The following is an 18,835-nucleotide window of genomic DNA, read 5'->3' as shown; positions in this document are numbered from 1 at the left end:
AGAGCCTGACGAGTATATGCTGAAACACCACAGGAAAAGAAAACGGACAACTGTTTCCCCTTCCTCCTCCCCAAATGTCTGTCACAAAAAGTTAATGGTATTAAAGGGGGCCACAGCTGGGCTGCGCCTTCGGGGAATCCTCAACAGCCTTTAATTGTATTCTGCGCAGTCTCACACCCTGGAGATGCCAGGGCTTTGCTAAGCGGCTCACTAGCAGCAAGGCTTTTATGAACATCAGGTCCCAAGTGCAGATTGCTTTCCTAGTGGCACCCACTACAGCCAACTGCATTCCCATGTTTTCTTCTGCAGACAAGGGACTCGGAGCCAGCTCCCTTCACACTCTTGGCCACCTGCCCTTTCAGTCCCCAAGCCCTGCCAGACACTTTCTCTTTGCAGTTTGCACTGTGTTATCTAAAACCATCTTCCTTAGGCAGGTTCTCACTCCTTTACACTCACTGGAGTGAGAAAAGGTAGGTGCGGGGGCTGCGAAGCTGTGATTATCCCCTCGCACGGAAAATCACATTGGCTGCCAGCCTGCGCAGGTGGGCAGAAGAGGCCTAAACAATGTTATTGGGATTGCAACACTTCGCAAAGGCTTTAACGTACTTCAGCAGCCTCCTGCTTGGTGCCATGCAGATAAAAAAGTGTTGACAAAAGAGTAATTTTAGCACTTTGGTTTATTAACCCTGCTGCTGAAGAGCAGGAGCGGAACAGTGCTTTCAGGTGAGCGGGAGGAATTTACCTCCCTGTTCAGTGCCACGTCCCTGAAGCACGGAGTTACAGACAGAGCCAGCACCTTTGTAAAACGCGTGCCGGCTGGCTGGGTAGCTGCATACAATTCCTTAAATGCTCACCAGCTGGCACGGCTCAACAGACAATTCAAAGTTGGGATGCTCTTTAAGGGCCAGTGCCCCTTTCAGTAGCTCCCAGTCATCCTACTGCGTGCAGGGAATGTCCTGAGTAAACATCCTTTTGATCCTCCTTGCAGTTGGCTCAGGAAAGAGGAGTCATTAGGCTTGGGTTCAGGGAAGGAATCCAAGGACGGGTCCCCTGGGCAGCGCTGCCAGCAAACCAGCATTCCTGGAGCACGGCTTTAGATTGCACTTCATTTGGGGTAACTCGTGTAGATGCTGAGAGCGTCCCTCGTTCTCCCCTCCGTGGTCCTGGTTACGCAGTCACTCCTGCCTCTTTGCTGTGTGGCTAGGGAGGAGCTGGCTTAGAAAGCTGGCCGGGATTGAATTGCTTCTGGCATCCAAGTGCACCCACCCACGGCATGGTCTGGTCCCGACACACTGCAGGCTGTCCTGCTTGCCCACATCAACTGCCAGCATTTCCATGAACTCATGTACTGGCAGAGAGGATAAACGCAAAGCAAAGCTTTGCAACAACCCTTGCAGCGCTGAGCATCCAATGTGAACAATTCACGGCTCTTCTCACGAAAAGCGGCTCTTTTGTTGGTCCGATAAATGTCCCTATTTTTCCCACTGAGAGCAGGCTCCAGCCGGGGCCTGGAGAATGGGGCGTAGATCCTTCGCTTGGGTTGCCACCACGCAGCCCGGGAGCGTTGCCCAGCCTGCCTCTGCATTGCTCTTTCACATGGGAATGATGGCAGCCCCTAACAATCTTGCTGCCACAGAGAGGCAGAGAGATTATTCCCGTCAGCAGCTCAGCTCTGTGGGAGAGGAGTTCGCATTCAGCTGCGGGAAGTGGTTAGGCTAGGGTCAAAGGGAAAGCAATGGGAGGTGATTGCTGGCAGTTACAGAAAATGTGTGCATTGTGCCAGGACACACTGATGCCTTTGAGTTTTCTTGTGTGAAATGACACTAGTTTCCAGCAATAGATGATAGGATCATACCGTCATATGCTCCCTCCACCTTTGCCTTTTTCAGCCCTCACCAGCTACATAGGAGCAGATTTGGCCCAAACTTCAGCGACAGATGCCGTTAGCCAGAAATGGCCTTGCCTCGTCGGAAGGGATTCAACCCAGAATCAACGCTCGGGTGCATGGTTGGAAGGAGAGCCCGCGAGACGGTCATGCTGAGCCAAGGCTCGAATTGAAACGCTGACCCAGCCTGTGTGCTCAGTGCCACTTCCACCCAGTCCCATGGCTTTGTGGGTTCTCGGTCTGGACATAAAACACTATGAAGCCAATTGCCTTCCCCGCATCCGTGGTGCTGGCTGTAGTCACAGGTAGCAAACGGGCCCAGCATCCAGGACCAGCCGTCCCAAATCAAAAGGTCTCGCTCTCGTCTGGATGCACCAGAGCGCACTCGCGTGTTCCAGGCTCAGCCCCACAGCACCATCTTGAGGCCTGGGCACACAGGAGAACTGATGCTCCTCCAGGCACAGAACGAGCTACATCATGCGTTCGCAAACAATATATGAAATGAGGGGAAATTCCATCCTGGAAGATGACAGACAGCTAAAGGGGGACCAAAAAACCAGAGGCCAATCCAGCTATGCACTTCCAGACGCGAACCCAAGAAACACCGGGGTCCTGAGTGGCCCAGTCCTGTCTCCTGGCCCCCACATCTGGTGTAGCAGCTTACAAAACCGCAGCTTACAAAACCACATCTCACAAAACCACAGCTCACGCTCCTCTGGAATATTGCTGCTGTCCTGGTTATTCACATACTCAGCAGAAGGTTTTGTGGCACAGAACAGAGTAGCTAATCTGAAGCTGCTAGGCAAAGCGTCCTTTAGGAAATCCCTAACGGTGCACAATCTCTCCATCCACAAGAGCGACATAAGCTGATAGATAAACAGATATAAATCTGATTTCCTTGGAAATAATTCCCCTTCTTCCTCCTGGAGAAACACCACTTGAAATTTCTTATGAGGAACAAACTTACCACGAGGACTCAAATGGGTGACAGCTTCTAGCGCGTGGAGGTGCCAGGCAATATCCCAGAACACAGCAGAGACCTCCGGCGTCCTTGGCATCGTCTGCACCCAGCCTGGCGGGGCCTCGGGAGCCTGGCTAGGAACGCTGTTCCTCAGTGGGGAAACAAAGGCACGGAGTTACTCGGGGCAATATTTGCTTGCACTTCATTCCCCCAAGAAAAGGTTTGCTTTTCAGAAACACTTATGTGTTGGTGACGCCCAGGCACTTCTCTTTCTCTAGTCTGTCAGTTTTAAAGTGAAAACTTGATTTCTGGTCATCGCAGACTCCAACAGCCTCTTTTTCTACTTCTTTTCCAGTTTGTGATTTTAATGTGCAGACCTCTGAACAGAGACGAGTCATGGGAATTGGTAGGGTTTTTCTAAGTTCTGTTCAATATCTTTATCAATGACCTGGATGAGGGGATCAAGGGCACCCTCAGTCAGTTTGCAGATGACACCAAGTTGTGCAGGAGTGTTGATCTGCCGGAGGGCAGGAAGGCTCTGCAGAGGGACCTGGACAGGCTGGATCGATGGGCTGGGGCCAATTGTACGAGGCTCAACAAGGCTCAGTGCTGGGTCCTGCCCTTGGGTCACAACAACCCCATGCAATGCTACAGGCTTGGGGAAGAGTGGCTGGAAAGCTGCCTGGTGGAAAAGGACCTGGGGCAGTTGGTTGACAGCCGCCTGAAGATGAGCCAGCAGTGTGCCCAGGTGGCCAAGAAGGCCAATGGCATCCTGGCTTGTATCAGAAATAGCGTGGCCAGCAGGACTAGGGCAGTGATCGTGCCCCTGTACTCGGCACTGGTGAGGCCGCACCTCGAATGCTGTGTTCAGTGTTGGGCCCCTCACGCCAAGAGAGACATTGAGGGGCTGGAGCGTGTCCAGAGAAGGGCAACGGAGCTGGGGAAGGGTCTGGAGCACAAGGCTGATGGGGAGTGGCTGAGGGACCTGGGGTTGTTCAGCCTGGAGAAAAGGAGGCTGAGGGGAGACCTCATCGCTCTCTACAACTGCCTGAAAGGAGGCTGGAGAGAGGTGGGGTCGGTCTCTTCTCCCAGGTCACAAGTGATAGGATGAGAGGAGATGGCCTCAAGTTGCGCCAGGGGAGGTTTAGACTGGACATTAGGAAATTTTACTTCACCGAAAGGGTTGTCCAGCATTGGGACAGGCTGCCCAGGGAAGTGGTTGAGTCGCCATCCCTGGAGGGATTTAAGACGTGTAGATGTGGTGCTTAGGGACATGGTGTAGTGGTGGACTTGGCAGTGCTGGGTTAACGGTTGGACTTGATGATCTTAAATGTGTTTTCCAACCTAAATGATTCTATGATTCTATGATTCTAAATTGCAGTTTCTAGGTCTCAGAGAGACCTGGGAAGTACTGTCTACAATGTCTAGCAGATGTGCCCTTCCAGACTTTTTGTGTTACTATTGATTTTTTTTTTAATAAAGTTTATTTATTTTCACATTCTTCTGCAACTCTTAAACAACAAGCCCTTTGGCAACGCGTGCTTGACAGATGTCTTCAGAGTGGTATTAGCATTTTAACAAAGCTACACAACACACTTGAAAACGTATACAGTTTCTCTGTTTCCTTCTGCCATTCAGAACTTTCTCGGGGGGGAAACTGTGGGCCTTTTTGCTGCGAGGGACTAGTTTGATGTACCAGAAACCCAGGTTAAATTGCCACTTTCATTCTCGCCTTTGTCCCGTCCATTTGCACGACAGCTCTCACAGCTGGTGCCCCAGTCAAGTCCAGGGAAGCGCTCCCAGGACAGGGCTGCAGGCTGTGACCCATTCTGCAGGCACTTACGTGCTAGGAAGATCTGCTGACTGAGTGAAGGAGCCCTTGGCAGGCACGCCCTGATTATTCTTTCTTTAATTGCTTCCATTCATTCTAACCAAATTTTCCAGCAGAGCTGGAAACAATCATCAGTGACTAGTCAGCTCGGGGAAAGAGAAGGGAGGTGAAGGAGAACAATGGAAATTTCCCCAAAGACATTCAAGTTACAATTAAGCAGTTAGCAACTCAAATACAGAAAGCAAAAGAAATTGTCCAGCGCATATGTCATTGGAATTATATTACCATGCAGATCCCTGCCAAATTAGCCTAGAGAGTTATTCACAGAAAACTAAGCACAGGGAGCATTCAACTGCCTGGAGTGAGATTGAGAGCAATAGCCAATCTCCTAAGAGCACTTTGCAAGAGACTAGTAACTCCGACTCTTAGGAAGAACCAGAACCCCGCCGGCTGCGAGTGCTTGCAATTCACATTGAATTTGGTTCCTTTCAACACATCTCGCTGTGCCCTGGGCGGCGGAGGAACTATCCCAAGAAGAAACCCAGAGCCCCAGTCCCTTCTCTTCGCTACGTGCTGCATGGCGATAACTGGGATCCCTCCCACAACCAGCCTCGCTGCCTGCACCGCTCCCAGTGCTGGCAGAACACCTCTTGGCAGCAGGTAGGATGCTCAGTTTTCAGTCTGACTCGGTCTACAGCAGAGGTGGGGTGCAGCCAGGCAGCCACAGCCTTACCCTTGGATCTAACAGTCTGCATTCAATGTCCTCTCGTGGTACGTGCAGCAGGTTCCAGCTTCCTTTCCGCTAGCCTCCCTCAAAGGAGGAATTTAGCATCCTTCCAATAAATGCTATGTTGTCCTGAGCTCTAAAAGATCTTCCTGATTTCAGTTCAGCTTGACAGATGGCTCTTATTTGCACTGCCCCCAGCTGAGTGCTCCAATAACTGAAGGCATCAGAGGACCCATACCCAGCTGAAAGCACTGGGAAATGGCTTAAACATTTCAGCTAGAATTTCTGCTGGACTCAGAGGCTTCGACTGGTAAAAGCGGGGAGGCAGGGAACTGGTTATTCAGTTCCTGGTTTCCACTGGCTTAGAATTTCCCTGTGTTTTGTACAGGTTCTGCATTCCCTTGGAAATGAAGGGAATGCAGAAGCGTTCATAAATGAAGCGTGCTCTCATTTACCCTGCTGCAAATCTAGAGTGTCTCCACTGATTTCAGTAATGCTAGGCCAGATCTATGCTTGTGTGAGAGAAGAATTTGTTCTTTATTTCAGGAGCGCCTGGGCTTATTCATCACTAGCTCTTACACACAGTATAAATCAGAGAAATTCCTTAATAGGCCTGTATGTTGAGAGAAGCTCTTCCTCTTGCCACTTGTGGAAACCTGTTAGTGTTCACTTCTGTCATATTAAATCTATACATAATCTGCATATTAAGTTTCCATAAACATTTATCCACAGTGGTGCTGAGGCCCATGACAAAGTCTGCCCACGGAAGCAGAGGGGCGAGGTAATCAGCTCAGCGTTGTCAAGTTGGACAGACTATAACAGCACTTCCATGCGAGGAGGAAACTTTTACAAATGAGGACTCATTCCCTCCCTTGCAGCTATATTGCACTTCTCTTTTACCTTCCATAAATCTGGCTCAAAGAAGCTGTCTCATATCATTCATACTAAGAATATACCCTGCTACGCCTCAAGGTAAATTGCCTGCTTGGCGCCGACTGTCAGCACTTTCAGTTCTTTCTGGGTGATTTTCTATCCTAAGAATTCACACTGGATAAATTAAATGCTCCTGCAATTGTTGGTTCATTGCGCAAAGCAGAGAGTAATGTTTTCAGCGTGCCATTCTGGATATTTTTCATAGCCTTGGAGAGCTCTTCATGTCTTACCAGGCTGGCTGGGTCATACTCACAGGTGATGAAGAAGTTGATGCTTATAACTAAGAGGAGAGTTTGTCCTAAGGACAGTGAATGACTTAAGCACTGCAAGGCAGGGCAGGAGAGCTGTGTGCCCTTCACAATGGCTGATTCAAAAACCTTGTAGTGCCTTATCAGACCAGATGCATGACCAAAAAGAAAAAAAGGGAAAAAGAAAGGGAACATGAAAATCATGTGAATAGGACTGGAAGGGACCTCAGGAGTCTGCTTGTCAGCCCCAGGAGAAACCCAATGCCACCCACAGATATGTATAATTAGTGCTTCACAACGCTCCTGGTCTTTCTAGGCAACTCCATCATCCTCCCCATTCTCTCAGTGCACTGAGACTATTCCAGGGCATGAGAGGTTGCTGTCCCTGCGGTCGTGTGCATGAGAGTGTTCCAGCTGTGTGGCTCCCTGGTGCAAAGCCAGATACAACATTATAGTAGGTGCATCTACTCTTAAAAGTGCTGCTATTGCACAGATTTGGCTGCAAATACCACTTTTGCCTAAAAATCACTGATACACGCTCATGGCACTGCTCATTTGCCAGGCCCTCGTGCTATTTTCCCAGGGCTGCCCAGCAGTTAGATGCCTGATGTTTGCCTTGAAGCCTTGCTCAAAGTCAGGAACGCTGACAAACACAGACGTGTGTGCAGGCTGATGAGGAAACCTGTATTGCTAGAGCAACTGAGCCCTGGGCTGCTGAGCCTGGGCTGCAGAACCCTTTCTGAAACCTTGCCTAGGTGTGTGAACGCTGGTCCTTAGGTGCTCTAGCTGACTATGCAGCAAAGCCATTTAGGAGCAGTGTGAGCAGTTGATAAGAAATTAAGAGGAAAGGAATTATAAATGAAATACTAAATACTGGTAACCAAGAACACCTTTCTGTGTTGGAGAAGCCACCTGGAAGGGTGAAAGGGAGGCGCACGAGCAGCATCAACAGTCCTAACGAACCCCTTAGTCATATTATTAACAAGAGACAAGTGACAGCCTGTAAAAGGCCTCGTATATTTTGCTCAGCTGCATGATTTCCCCTTGTGTACTTTTTTTGTGTGTGCTTATGGATTTAGGAGTCCAGCTCTGCATTAGCACCTGGTCCACTGCCTGTTCCCAGGCCTGACACAGGAGTGGCCGTGCAACTGTGTCTCTTCTATTTTCCCCTTTGCCAGAACAGCTGCTTCCAGCCCTGGTGTGAAGGACTAAGTCACGATTAAACACCCACTGAGACATGGCATCTTTCTAGTGGTTTCATCAGCTTTGGATCTGGACCATTCAGTGATGCCAGAGGATCAGGGAAGCACAAACGAACACTGTACTTGACCAAAGCCTTGTTGCGTGGAACTATATTTTAGTGTCTTCTGAGGTACATCAGTACCCGGTTAGTGCCATGGCTTTGAATCACGGAGAGGATGGTGCAGGGAAATTAAACCCGTACATAGCTGGACTTGAAAAAAAAACAGTTAAAATACATTTCTTTCTGTTTTCCTTCCGCACCTTGCCAAGCAGAGCTATGCTCTGAACGTTGCACTGGGCTGGGAGCTCACAGAACAAAGCCCTGTCTGTGAGAGCTTTGAAGAGACAGGCATCGCTTGGCAGCACCCTTTCCCGGCAACATCTGTGGGCACAGTCCCTGCCTGGCACATGAGCCCTGCGGAAAGCAGGCTGGCACAGCTGCCCTCAGGATCTGATCCAGGGCTGAGGATATTAAGGATGTCTCTGTACTCTCTCCAGGAAATTTAGGATCAAACCAGTTTCACATCAGAGCTACGGCGCTGTTTGCAATGCATTGTTGTGCTCTCTGCCCGTGCCAGGACACCCTTGAGGTACAGCCTGAACTATCTGACATGAGGTCTGTTCTACTGCAGAGGGGAAGCGTGCTTTCAGGTAGATTCATTTCCCCTTTATTATTAAAACTCTCTGTAAAATACCAAATTAAATCAATTTTTCTTTTATTAGGAAGGCTGTTGCCAATAACTCTTAATTTCTTCTGCAGAGGCAGCAATGGGGATGGTTCACTACAATACTTGCACCATAGCTAGGTTTAAGAATACTTTCCTCGTAAAAGCAGTTGGATTAAATGACAGGTGAGCAAAAGGAACAGCAGCTCATATCAAATATCTGTACTCAGTCAGCAAACATTGCCTCCAGGCAAAACCTTATTATCCTGTAGCACATCATCTCCTTTTCATGAAACGGAACTTTCTTCTGTTCTTCCTCAGTCCTCTCAGAAACTTGTACTATTTCTTTCCTTTTAACTCTTCAAGATGAGACAGAGACTGACAGCAGAGGTGCAGGGAAACAGAAGGCCACACCAAAAGGGAAGAATGGCAACAAACACAGCTGGATGATCAATCACAGGATGATCAATCACAATTTTTTTTTTTTACAGATTTTTCACTTATGGGCTGAGGCACATGAGATGATGACATGCTCCTGACTCTAAGTTTGCTCTTTATTAAAGGAACTAGTTGAAGAAGGACTGCTTTATTAGCCCTGCAGATCCAGACCAGCTTGTTGATGCCTTCTCCAAATTTTTCCCTCCTCTGCGTGTGTCTTTCCCACCATATTCAAAGCACATCTGCAAGCACAAAGGGGGAATACAGCCATCCCCCAGGACTGTGTCACTGTACAGATGCAGATGCACTGCAACCCGCTGTCAAAGCACCTCATGGAAAAGCATGACTTAGAGCAAACCCACCCCTGTCACCCCAGAGGGGCTATCACAGCAGAAGGTGGTCTCTAGCAGATGAGGGCACATCTGTCCGATGAGCTGCAGGACACAGGAAAGTCAACAATGTTTGAGCCTGGATCTTTACTTTTCATGAAGGACAAGCCAGAGACAGAAAATTTAGTGTTTCAGGGACCTTTTAGAGGATAGTATTTGTAAACACTGTATACAATATTCTGCAAGATTCTCTAGGAAGCCATACAGAGGCGTGTGTCACCCTCATCTTGTTTTATGTTGTTTTTGCTAGGAGACAATCAAATAATCTACATTCCCAGTTCACTGTGGGACACAGACAGCAGTGGAAGTACTGCCTTTGCCAACCACTTAATCTGTCAGCTTCAGAGTATTTACAGAAAATAAACTTTTCTTCTTACTGCTTCAAAGCATCCAAAGATGTAACAGTAATCATTAAAGCCTGGAGTCCTTTTACAGAAGGACAGAAATCTCTAGCTTAAAGGAAGGAGGCCCAAACCCATTACTTGCTTCACTTTTATTTCAAGTCGGGCAGTCCATTATGCTCGTATAACAGGCCTGAGCAAATGCTAATGCATTCTTGCTCTCCTGAATGGTGTCAGAGCAATTTAGTCAGCACTTTCACCCTGAAAAATCCTAGAGCAATGGAAAAGCATTAAAATGCAAACTCTACATTCCTTCAACCACTCACGTTCTGGGATGGAACAACCTTGTTCATTCCTCTTTGGTACATAGAAACATTAAGCAACAGCTAGAACTGTAAAGGAAAAATATCAGATCAGTTGCGCCTGAAGTATTGTGGAGGTGGTTTGTTGAGGCTTTGGTTTAACGCAACTGCCAGGATGGGATAAATAGCAATGAAGGCTGGCAGCATGACTCAGTTGAACACACACAGAGAGCCAGCAAAGTGGATATATTGCACTGCTGCCCATCTGTTCACAGCACAAAAAGTTGCACAGAGATGCCTGCTTGCTGGAGTGCAAAGCTAAGACTGTGACCATCACAAGGTAATGTGGTGGCCAGAGATCAAACCAATGGCTCTAGTCTCTCAAAGCAAGGGGTCCAGCAACAGTGCCATGCTTACCTCCAGCTGTCCCTGTGTTGTTCCTGTCTCTTTTGGTGGCTGGACTGAGTGTCCCACTGCCCGTGCACAGAGTGTTTCCTGCCAATTCAATTCGGTTTCACCTGTAGCCACCACTGATTATTTCTCTGGGTAGGACTAGGGCTCTGCAGGCTACGTAGACTGGAAAAATCAATCCTCAGAAAGAAAGCAGAAATTACATTTTAGCTTACAGTGATATGTACTGTGGTACAATGGGCACCACATGACTGTTTGATGCAGCCAGTGCTTTGAGACAGAACAGAGAGAAACTCCCTCAGTGGAGATTTGCCATGATCTTTATTTATACATAACACTTGAAGTGGTTATATTTGGGAGACAGGGGAACAACAGCCAGTGGGAGTACGCAGCTTGCAGTGATCGGTAACACACAGACCTCACTAACTGAACACTAGAGACCCACAGTGATTTGAAAGGAGAGAATCAGGCACCAAGCTGCCATGCTTTTCCCTACCTGCCATACCTTCTCACATACACTGTGCTTTTCACTCAGTTGTAACTTATGGCATGTCATATGACAGAGGATCCGGGGTATTACTCCAGAGAGCACTGAAATCAAGATCCAGCTGACTTAGTTAAGAATCAGTTCAGGCCCTGTGGGAGTTCTGCAGAATCATGGGAGGGAATGCAGGCTGGGTTCCCCTGCTCAGCAGGTTTCAGACATACAGCCCCTCTCTAGGGAGCATGCCACCATTGCCCCACACATCACCCTGGGTATTGCAGATCACATATTCAGCACAGCAGGCTCCCCAGATACCATCTTGCTGCCGTACTTGCATTTTCATGAGGGACAGTCAGTCTCTGTGGCCCATTCAGTCCTGTTTCACACAGGGAATAAAACACAGCGCCAGTACCGAAGTGACTCCTAGGTTCTCGAGATATCCGGCCTTATTGGAGCACCGAAAGATTCATAGCATTCAGCAGTGTGACCCTTTCCAGTTCTCCACTCTTAAACTGCAGCACTAAGCCTAAATCTAGGTATGTGTGACCCTCAGAAAACAAGACATTACACACTCTCCCTTGCAGGCATAAGCTCTTAGCCCAGATGTGGGCTCAGAGCCACCATGAGTCTTCAGTTCCTCCTGCCAGGAATCCTAAAACTGACCTGAACCCTCAGCCAGATTTAGCCCCAGACAAAACAACCTGACCACAGCATAAAGGACAAGGAGCTATTTGCTGGTTAATAACCATCAGCCATTACCAGACAAGCGTATTTCAGATCAGCAGCTGGCAGGGAAGAGACCCGAAGATCAGCATTTGTTTCCACAGCCAACCCAGTGACCTGACTCAGGAACAGCAAAAGGAGCATAAGCACTGCTATAGACATGGGAAAGAAGGATTGCTAAGTGGAGGAAGAATATCTGATGTGTAGGAAAATGGTGGATCCCAAACATCACAGAGGCAGTGACCTACAGACACCTTTGCAAGAGGTTAGAAACATTGGCAGTCCAACACTTGGGAAAGCCACAGCTGCTTCCTCTTGGCTAGATGCTTCACCAAAGGCTGCCTTTCCCAAAGAGACCTCTCCAAGGCACGTAGCAAAGTCAGCAGCCACTCCCACCACTCTTTAATTCTATACACACGTACTCTATGTCTTATGTGGGGCAGAACATGCTGTCAAGGCTGGAAACAGTGCTGTGCTCTGAATGCAACAGGCACTGGGAGGAGTCCCTGTTCTTTTCAGGGCTGAACATTGTCTTTACCGTCAAGGACTTGTGTTTTCTGTATTTCCCTCACAGTGGACAGAATCCTACCCGCTTACAGACAAAGCTGTAGGAGGCTCATTAACAGATCTCCCTTCCTCTCACATCTAGGTACGACACAGCCTTCATCTGCAGAGACCTCAGGATGGTGATTCTGGGAGGTGATGGTGGGGAGGTACAGGGCATGGAGAAGAGGGTGCTGGCTAGGGCAGGGCCTCTGGTGCTGCTAACTCATACCCAGGCCTTGACTTGAGTGTTCCACCCCTTGACACAGCTGCACAGGCCTCCCTCCTCATACCAGCGCCACTTCACCCCCTTGTACACTGCCCTGCTGTATGGCTGGAAGCACATGAAGAGACGGAGACGCCTTGCCAGGTTGCAGTAGATAGCCATGGCCACCACAATGAGAGGGGACATGATGACAAAGCCAAGGATGATGAGGGCAGAAGAGCTGTTGTCATCCAAGATGCTTTTGCAGTAGCGGGCAGCCGAGTGCAGCACCTGTGGGAAGAATGAGACAGAGCGTGTCACAGACCTGGTGGTGGACAGGAGTAGTGACCAAAGTACCCTTGGATTTCCAGTGCTTTCACAGAAAGACACACCTCTTCCCTCTCTCCGAGCTGAGCTCAGCAATCTTCAGGCTACGCTATGTGACTGACAACACATTTTAATCAAGCTTTCAATTATTCAGGCATCACTGTGAGACAAGAGCACTGCACACTGATCCTGAAGCAGGAAACACTAATCTTTATGAAGTCATCAGAATAGCACAGCTTAGCATTTCATAGGCAGAAACCAAATAAAAAGGCCTCCTGCCGCTAGATCGATGTGGGTGGCACAACACACTGGAAATTATAACAAAGTAAAGAAAATACAGCAACATGTTAGATTCTGCAGACAGAGGTTGGTCAGAATCAGAGAATCAGAGAATCACAGAATCGTATAGGTTGGAAAAGACCTTTAAGACCATGGAGTCCAACCGTAAACCTAACACTGCCAAGCCCACCACTACACCCTGTCCCTAAGCACCTCATCCAAACGGCTTTTAAATACCTCCAGGGATGGGGACTCAACCACTTCCCTGGGCAGCCTGTCCCAATGCTGGACAACCCTTTCGGTGAAGTAAAATTTCCTAATATCCAGTCTAAACCTCCCCTGGTGCAACTTGAGGCCATTTCCTCTCGTCGTATCACTTGTGACCTGGGAGAAGAGACCGACCCCACCTCTCTCCAGCCTCCTTTCAGGCAGTTGTAGAGAGCGATGAGGTCTCCCTGAGCCTCCTTTTCTCCAGGCTGAACAACCCCAGGTCCCTCAGCTGCTCCCCATCAGCCTTGTGCTCCAGACCCTTCCCCAGCTTCGTTGCCCTTCTCTGGACACGTTCCAGCCCCTCAATGTCTCTCTTGGAGTGAGGGGCACAACACTGAACACAGGATTCGAGGTGCGGCCTCACCAGTGCCGAGTGCAGGGGGACGATCACTGCCCTAGTCCTTGGTCATTCCATAGCTACCCGCTAGCTGCAGACTCTCCAGACTCCTGCCCTAGAAAAGACCCCTTTGTGTTCTGTCTTCTATGTACACACTGTACTCATTTCTTCCTCTTAGCATCTCTTTGCACTGCAAAATCTGCCAGGAAAGCCCATGTAAGCACCCCATGTTGCTGCAAAGCATCCAGCACACTAACTGGTCCTTGCTGAGTGGTCCTCCATTCTGGTCCTCCATTCATCCTGGCAGCAGGAGCTCCGAGTCAAGCCACACAGTTGTTCTGCATTAACAAATGCTACAGGCAACCCCCATGTCCTCTAGCTTCCTTTCCTTTTTCCATATTCTTTCAGCAGTACAAGAAACACAACGCATCATACTAAAAAAAAAAAAAACAAAACTAATGGATCTGCAGTGCAGAAATCAGCCTCTGTCTACTAGGAAGGCATTGAAAAGCAGCAGCCCAAAGACAAAGAACTGCTCTTGTCAAGCCATACTGCCACAATCCCTCTCTATGCCCGTTAAAGAAAAGTCTGTGTTAAAAGACTCCTTACAGCTAACAGCAACACGGTTGCTTTCACTTCTGATGTACTTGGCTGTACTCGAAAACCTTTTGCATTTCCTCAAAGCCTTCAACTGGAGAACGCTGGGTGTGCAAAGGAGAACTTGAGGTTTTCCAAAGTGAGGGTCGAGCAGGGTGAAGCTGGAAGGGGTGATTCTGGGAGGCAGTCCTCATACTTTTTCCCATTTTGGGTCCAATTTGAAGTCCATATTTATGGCTTTCAAGGATCAGTTTCAGATCATAGGAAAAATTGATTTAATGGCTTTACAGGCAATCTCCTATCAAACCTACCCTAAAAAGCCTCACGTCTTACAGAATCTGCATCCACACTGCACTTGTGGAGACAGACCAGCAGTTTTACCAACGCAATGGCCCACACTGCACTTTCTCCCAAGGAGAATTTATTAGGTTATTTCTTGTGAAGACTTACTCTTCAATAAAACAAAAGTCATTTACACACCTGCCCTTTCGTATGCAAAAATCCTAACAGCCATGGACTGCAAAAGGGAAGTGTTGCAGCCCACAATGAAGAAGGGTTGCATGACCATTCAGGTAGATCAGGACCCCTCTGAGCCACTTTTGCTCTCTGTAGGCCCTCCAGAGCCTCCCACCTTACCCTGTTGGGCATCACACACATTTGCATCCCATAGTAAAACATTTCCAGAAGGTGCCAGAGCCACAGTGGGAATTGTCTGGAGCCACAGTGGGAATTGTCTGGCCCAGAGGTACATGATTTCTCTATAAATTATGCTTCACTCCAACTAGCAGCAGCACTTGTGTCTGCCCTGTTCTACAAAGCAATTACCATGACAGATGTCTCCCTGTCCATTAGGTTGCAGGATCAGGAAAAGCTTTTCAGTAACAGCAGCTATGAGTTGTCATAATTTCAGGGCAATAAAAATCAAAGCCAAACTTCTCAGACCAGCAAATACATCAGTACCGAGAAAACAGTAATAGCACAGTCCCTTTGTCAGGGAGCTTTGAGACAGGGAGCTGTGGACTGACAACTCATGTTGCTGGGGTGTCAGCTGAATAACACAATGCAATGCCTTTCTTGGAAAGTTACAGCACATCCCCTGTCTCCTTCTTCACTGTGGAGTGAGACCTCCACAGCTGTATCCATGCACAGCTCCACCGAAGTCAGCAGAGCCTTATGGGGTTAAACTGGGCGAACGGCTGACCTCTGCTGCACGGTTGGATCCTTTCCTACCTGGATCCTTTTCATGCTAGGATCTGCTCACTCAGACAGAGGTCCCAAGGAGTTGGGTGATTAGATAGGATGCACAGATTTCATTAAAAGGAAGGGGAAAGAGCTTTCTTCTTTCATTATTTCTCTGGTAAATACATCTGTTTGAGAAGATTTAAATCATCTTCCCTTTAGTTCAGATTCTGTGGAATGGGGAGACCAATGGCACCTGTATTTTGAGTCAGTTGTCCCTGCTGGGAGAAGGCACTACAGGGTGTGGGTTCTTCCCCCCCCCAAAGTAGGAAGTAAAAAGCTCTTCTAACTTAGGATAATCAGCAAGAGAAGTCATATTGAGCTGGTCTAACAGTTACTGCCTGTGAGGAAAACAGGAGAACTGTTTTTTCACATCCATATTTAGTCAAGTGATTCTACAAACATTTATAGAAATATACCAAGAAGAAATTGGTAAGTAATGAAATCCAGTGGACAGCAACCAACTGGAACAGACGTGCACACATCCAGAGCCCTTACTGACAAAGCAGGCTCATTTGTTGGTGTGAGAAACGGTACAGCATATTTGGGAACACATCTGAATGTTAGATTGGCATAAGGGGGTTATATAGAACTAGTAAAGTCTAACAGAATAGAATTAGTCATTAGGCAGATCAAATATGACAAACACTATAGAGGGCTTAATTAAATGGAAAGTAACAAACCCTATCAGAGGCCAGGTAGGACTTGTGTGAATTATGGAAGATTTCAGGCTGGCAGCTCTCAGTAACAGAGGTCACAGAAGAGAGAAATATTGTGACATTAAAATGCAAACAGCAACTCTGTCAAGCCAGGGAGCATATTCGCCCGACCTGTCACAGCTGCTTGTTACCTTCACAGGAATACAACTTTCTTGCTCAATCAAGCTTCCATTTCCCACAATACTGGAAGAAGGGAGGGGTAAAAATGTGTATATAGCTCATCCCTGCTAGCATTCAGATGTGCCCACAAGACTGGCATCTCATGCAAGCTTGTCGTGAAATGCTGTAGATTTACCTCTGATCACTTTACACTTACACAACTGTACGAAGCGCAGTGCGCAGGGGGTCAGGACCAAGGGGCCCCATGCTGTCTCCGTCCCCGAGGAGCTGGGCAGTCACAGGCAGCTTCTGTCAGTGTTCTGCCTTGCCAGTGAGAGCCCTTCTGTGCTAACCTACTGACACTGAATGTATGGGTGCCAACCAACTACTTTAAGACAATTAGTCCAGAAATCGTAAAGCCTATACTTCCCTAGACAAATGCACATGCCAGCCTTGCTGACAGCTGTGTCACAGGCACCAAGCAGGAGAGATCTCTCCCTTGTACAAGCAAGAGTCCGCAGGTCAGCATGAACCACCATAAACCTGTTCTTGTCAGACCAGTCTATACACATCTCCCTTCCTCTCCCCCCCAAATCTATATGCATACACACCCCTTATGAAAACAAAGCCAAAGCTCGGGAAGTCTAGCCTTGTCTTTACAGCCACTGTTCCCCCAGCTTGCCTTAGAGGTGGCTGTTAGCAGCCAAATGAAGCAAGACTTACTTACCCGGGAGTGGCATTGGAAGCCAAAGTAAACCACCACAATGGTAGGAAGCAGCACAATGGTGAAGATAACGAACATCAGGATCAAATTCATGAAAAAGACCAAGGAGTTCATGGTGACTACCACCAGGGTCCATGCCAAGCAGCACCAGGCACTCCGTGGCTCCCTGGGAAGGAGCTGGTCATCCATGTCATATGGCGGGAGGCTAGGAATCATCTGGGACTTTTCTGAGAGGTTTTCTGCTCCAAAGTCCTCAGTGTCCTGGCCAGACATTCTTCAAGAAGATTGCTAATCAACCCACGCTCTTATCCAAAATGGTTTCTTTGCTTTTGGCAACAGACCTGGGAAGTAATTTGCAGAGGCTTTTCCTGCCTCTTCCACACATGGACAAGAACACTTAACCAGACAGCATAATGGAGCAAGGAAGGAAAGGCTTCTTTTGGCCACCTGCTTTCCCAGGAGCTGGCCAGCACAGGTTGTTTCCTTTCAGAATGTTTTCCAGCAGTGTCCCAACCTCAGTTTCGAAGTAGATGTGGCTGCTGGAAGTTCGGCAGTAGCTATTATTTTGCTTTTGAATCTACGGCACTCCTGAATTTGTTGTTGTTCTTCCTAGGATTATGATTCCAAGAGTTCCCAAACAGTTGCTGTCTTAGCTTCAACAGGTTGCTTGGTTCCAGAGAGTGCTGAGCTTTAGCATCCTCCTCCACCTTTAAGCACTGCTGTTTGCTAAGAATATCAGGCTTAGGCACTTTCAGACAGTTCCTTGACTTCAAATCATTTTTCCATGCTCTTCAGCCTGTACCCAAGTAAATATTCCTGCTCAACTCCCATCCAGTGACCAGTGAAGATAATGAACAGCAGCTGTTTCTCCACTTTCTGCCTTGCTGGAGTCCTTGCCCACACCTTGCAGAGCTGGAAGCAAAGACTGGAGCAGTGCGTGGTTTCACTGCTCTCGGCTGCCTGCAGTCACAGGCACTCAAATGCAAGCAGTGTCTTCCTTTCTGAGCTGGCTCTCAGAGCTTTGCAACACTGCTCTGTTTACGGAGTAGATTCTGAAGCTGCTTTCTGTGCTAGCCAATCCTTTACATCTGTCTCACCACTCAAGTGATTTAGCACACAGCACCCAAGAGCCACACTCAAACCATACGTTCCCAGGTCAAGATGGTCCCTTTTAAGTTTTAATTATTCTGACTCTGATTAAGGTTTTTTTAATCTAGAGAGAAATTGTAGAAAATGAAAGTAACTGATAACAGTCACTATTTACCTCAGAAATCTGTTCTCTGCAGTCGTTGCTGTTATTGTTTGCAGAACATATTGATATTCTTGTACTGAAGGCACAGCAATTATCAATTACTTCATCTGCCTCATACAATCAATATTATTCAAGAATTTCAGTCATATCTGCACATTCATGTAGCCTTTTAGATACATTTGTATATGCATGATCATAGTACTGCAGGAAGGAGAAAACCTCCTTAACTCCAGAGGGAACTGAGGTAGTGTAGGTCTTACCAGAAGGCACAGCTCATCTATGGCCCAAGTCAGGGAAAGAATCCAGGAGTCCTGTGTTCCACTCGGTGCTATTTCTCTCAGCAAATTCTGCCCTAGAAAAAGGTTATCAGAAAAACAAGGTTCACACAATGCTAAATGTAAAATGATTTTATAATACAGATGAGTGCTTGTTTTCCTTCATTAAATGCTTTTGTTAAAAATTGTACATGTTGGGTGCCCATCCCCCTCCCGTTGTTGGGTGTTTGGGTATGTTTATTTGCTGTACTTATTTACTGTCCGGCTGTAGCAATATGCACATCAGAATTAAAGCTCAGCCAGTTTTCTCCAAGGACTTGGACAGCCCTGCTGATGAAGCACTTACTGGTGGCCCATTAGAAGAGCTCTACCAGATGACGTTAGGGCTA

General features: G+C 47.8%; 1 protein-coding gene across 1 annotated transcript; it reads right to left on the bottom strand.

Annotated features, from left to right (window-relative positions):
- Window positions 1–11,994: 11,994 nt before the first annotated feature.
- On the bottom strand, window positions 11,995–17,192 carry TMEM278 (transmembrane protein 278). Its single transcript, XM_072884250.1, has 2 exons — window positions 16,923–17,192; window positions 11,995–12,619 (listed from the first exon to the last, which is right to left on the bottom strand). The coding sequence occupies exons 1-2, from the start codon at window positions 17,190–17,192 to the stop codon at window positions 12,350–12,352; spliced, it is 540 nt and encodes a 179-aa protein (XP_072740351.1). The 3' UTR covers window positions 11,995–12,349.
- Between the last annotated feature and the right edge of the window lie 1,643 nt (window positions 17,193–18,835).

Source organism: Ciconia boyciana, chromosome 19 (assembly GCF_034638445.1).
Source record: "Ciconia boyciana chromosome 19, ASM3463844v1, whole genome shotgun sequence".
In the NCBI taxonomy this organism is placed as follows: domain Eukaryota; kingdom Metazoa; phylum Chordata; class Aves; order Ciconiiformes; family Ciconiidae; genus Ciconia; species Ciconia boyciana.
Note: the sequence above shows the minus strand (reverse complement) of the source record. Positions and strands in the feature narration are given on the sequence as shown.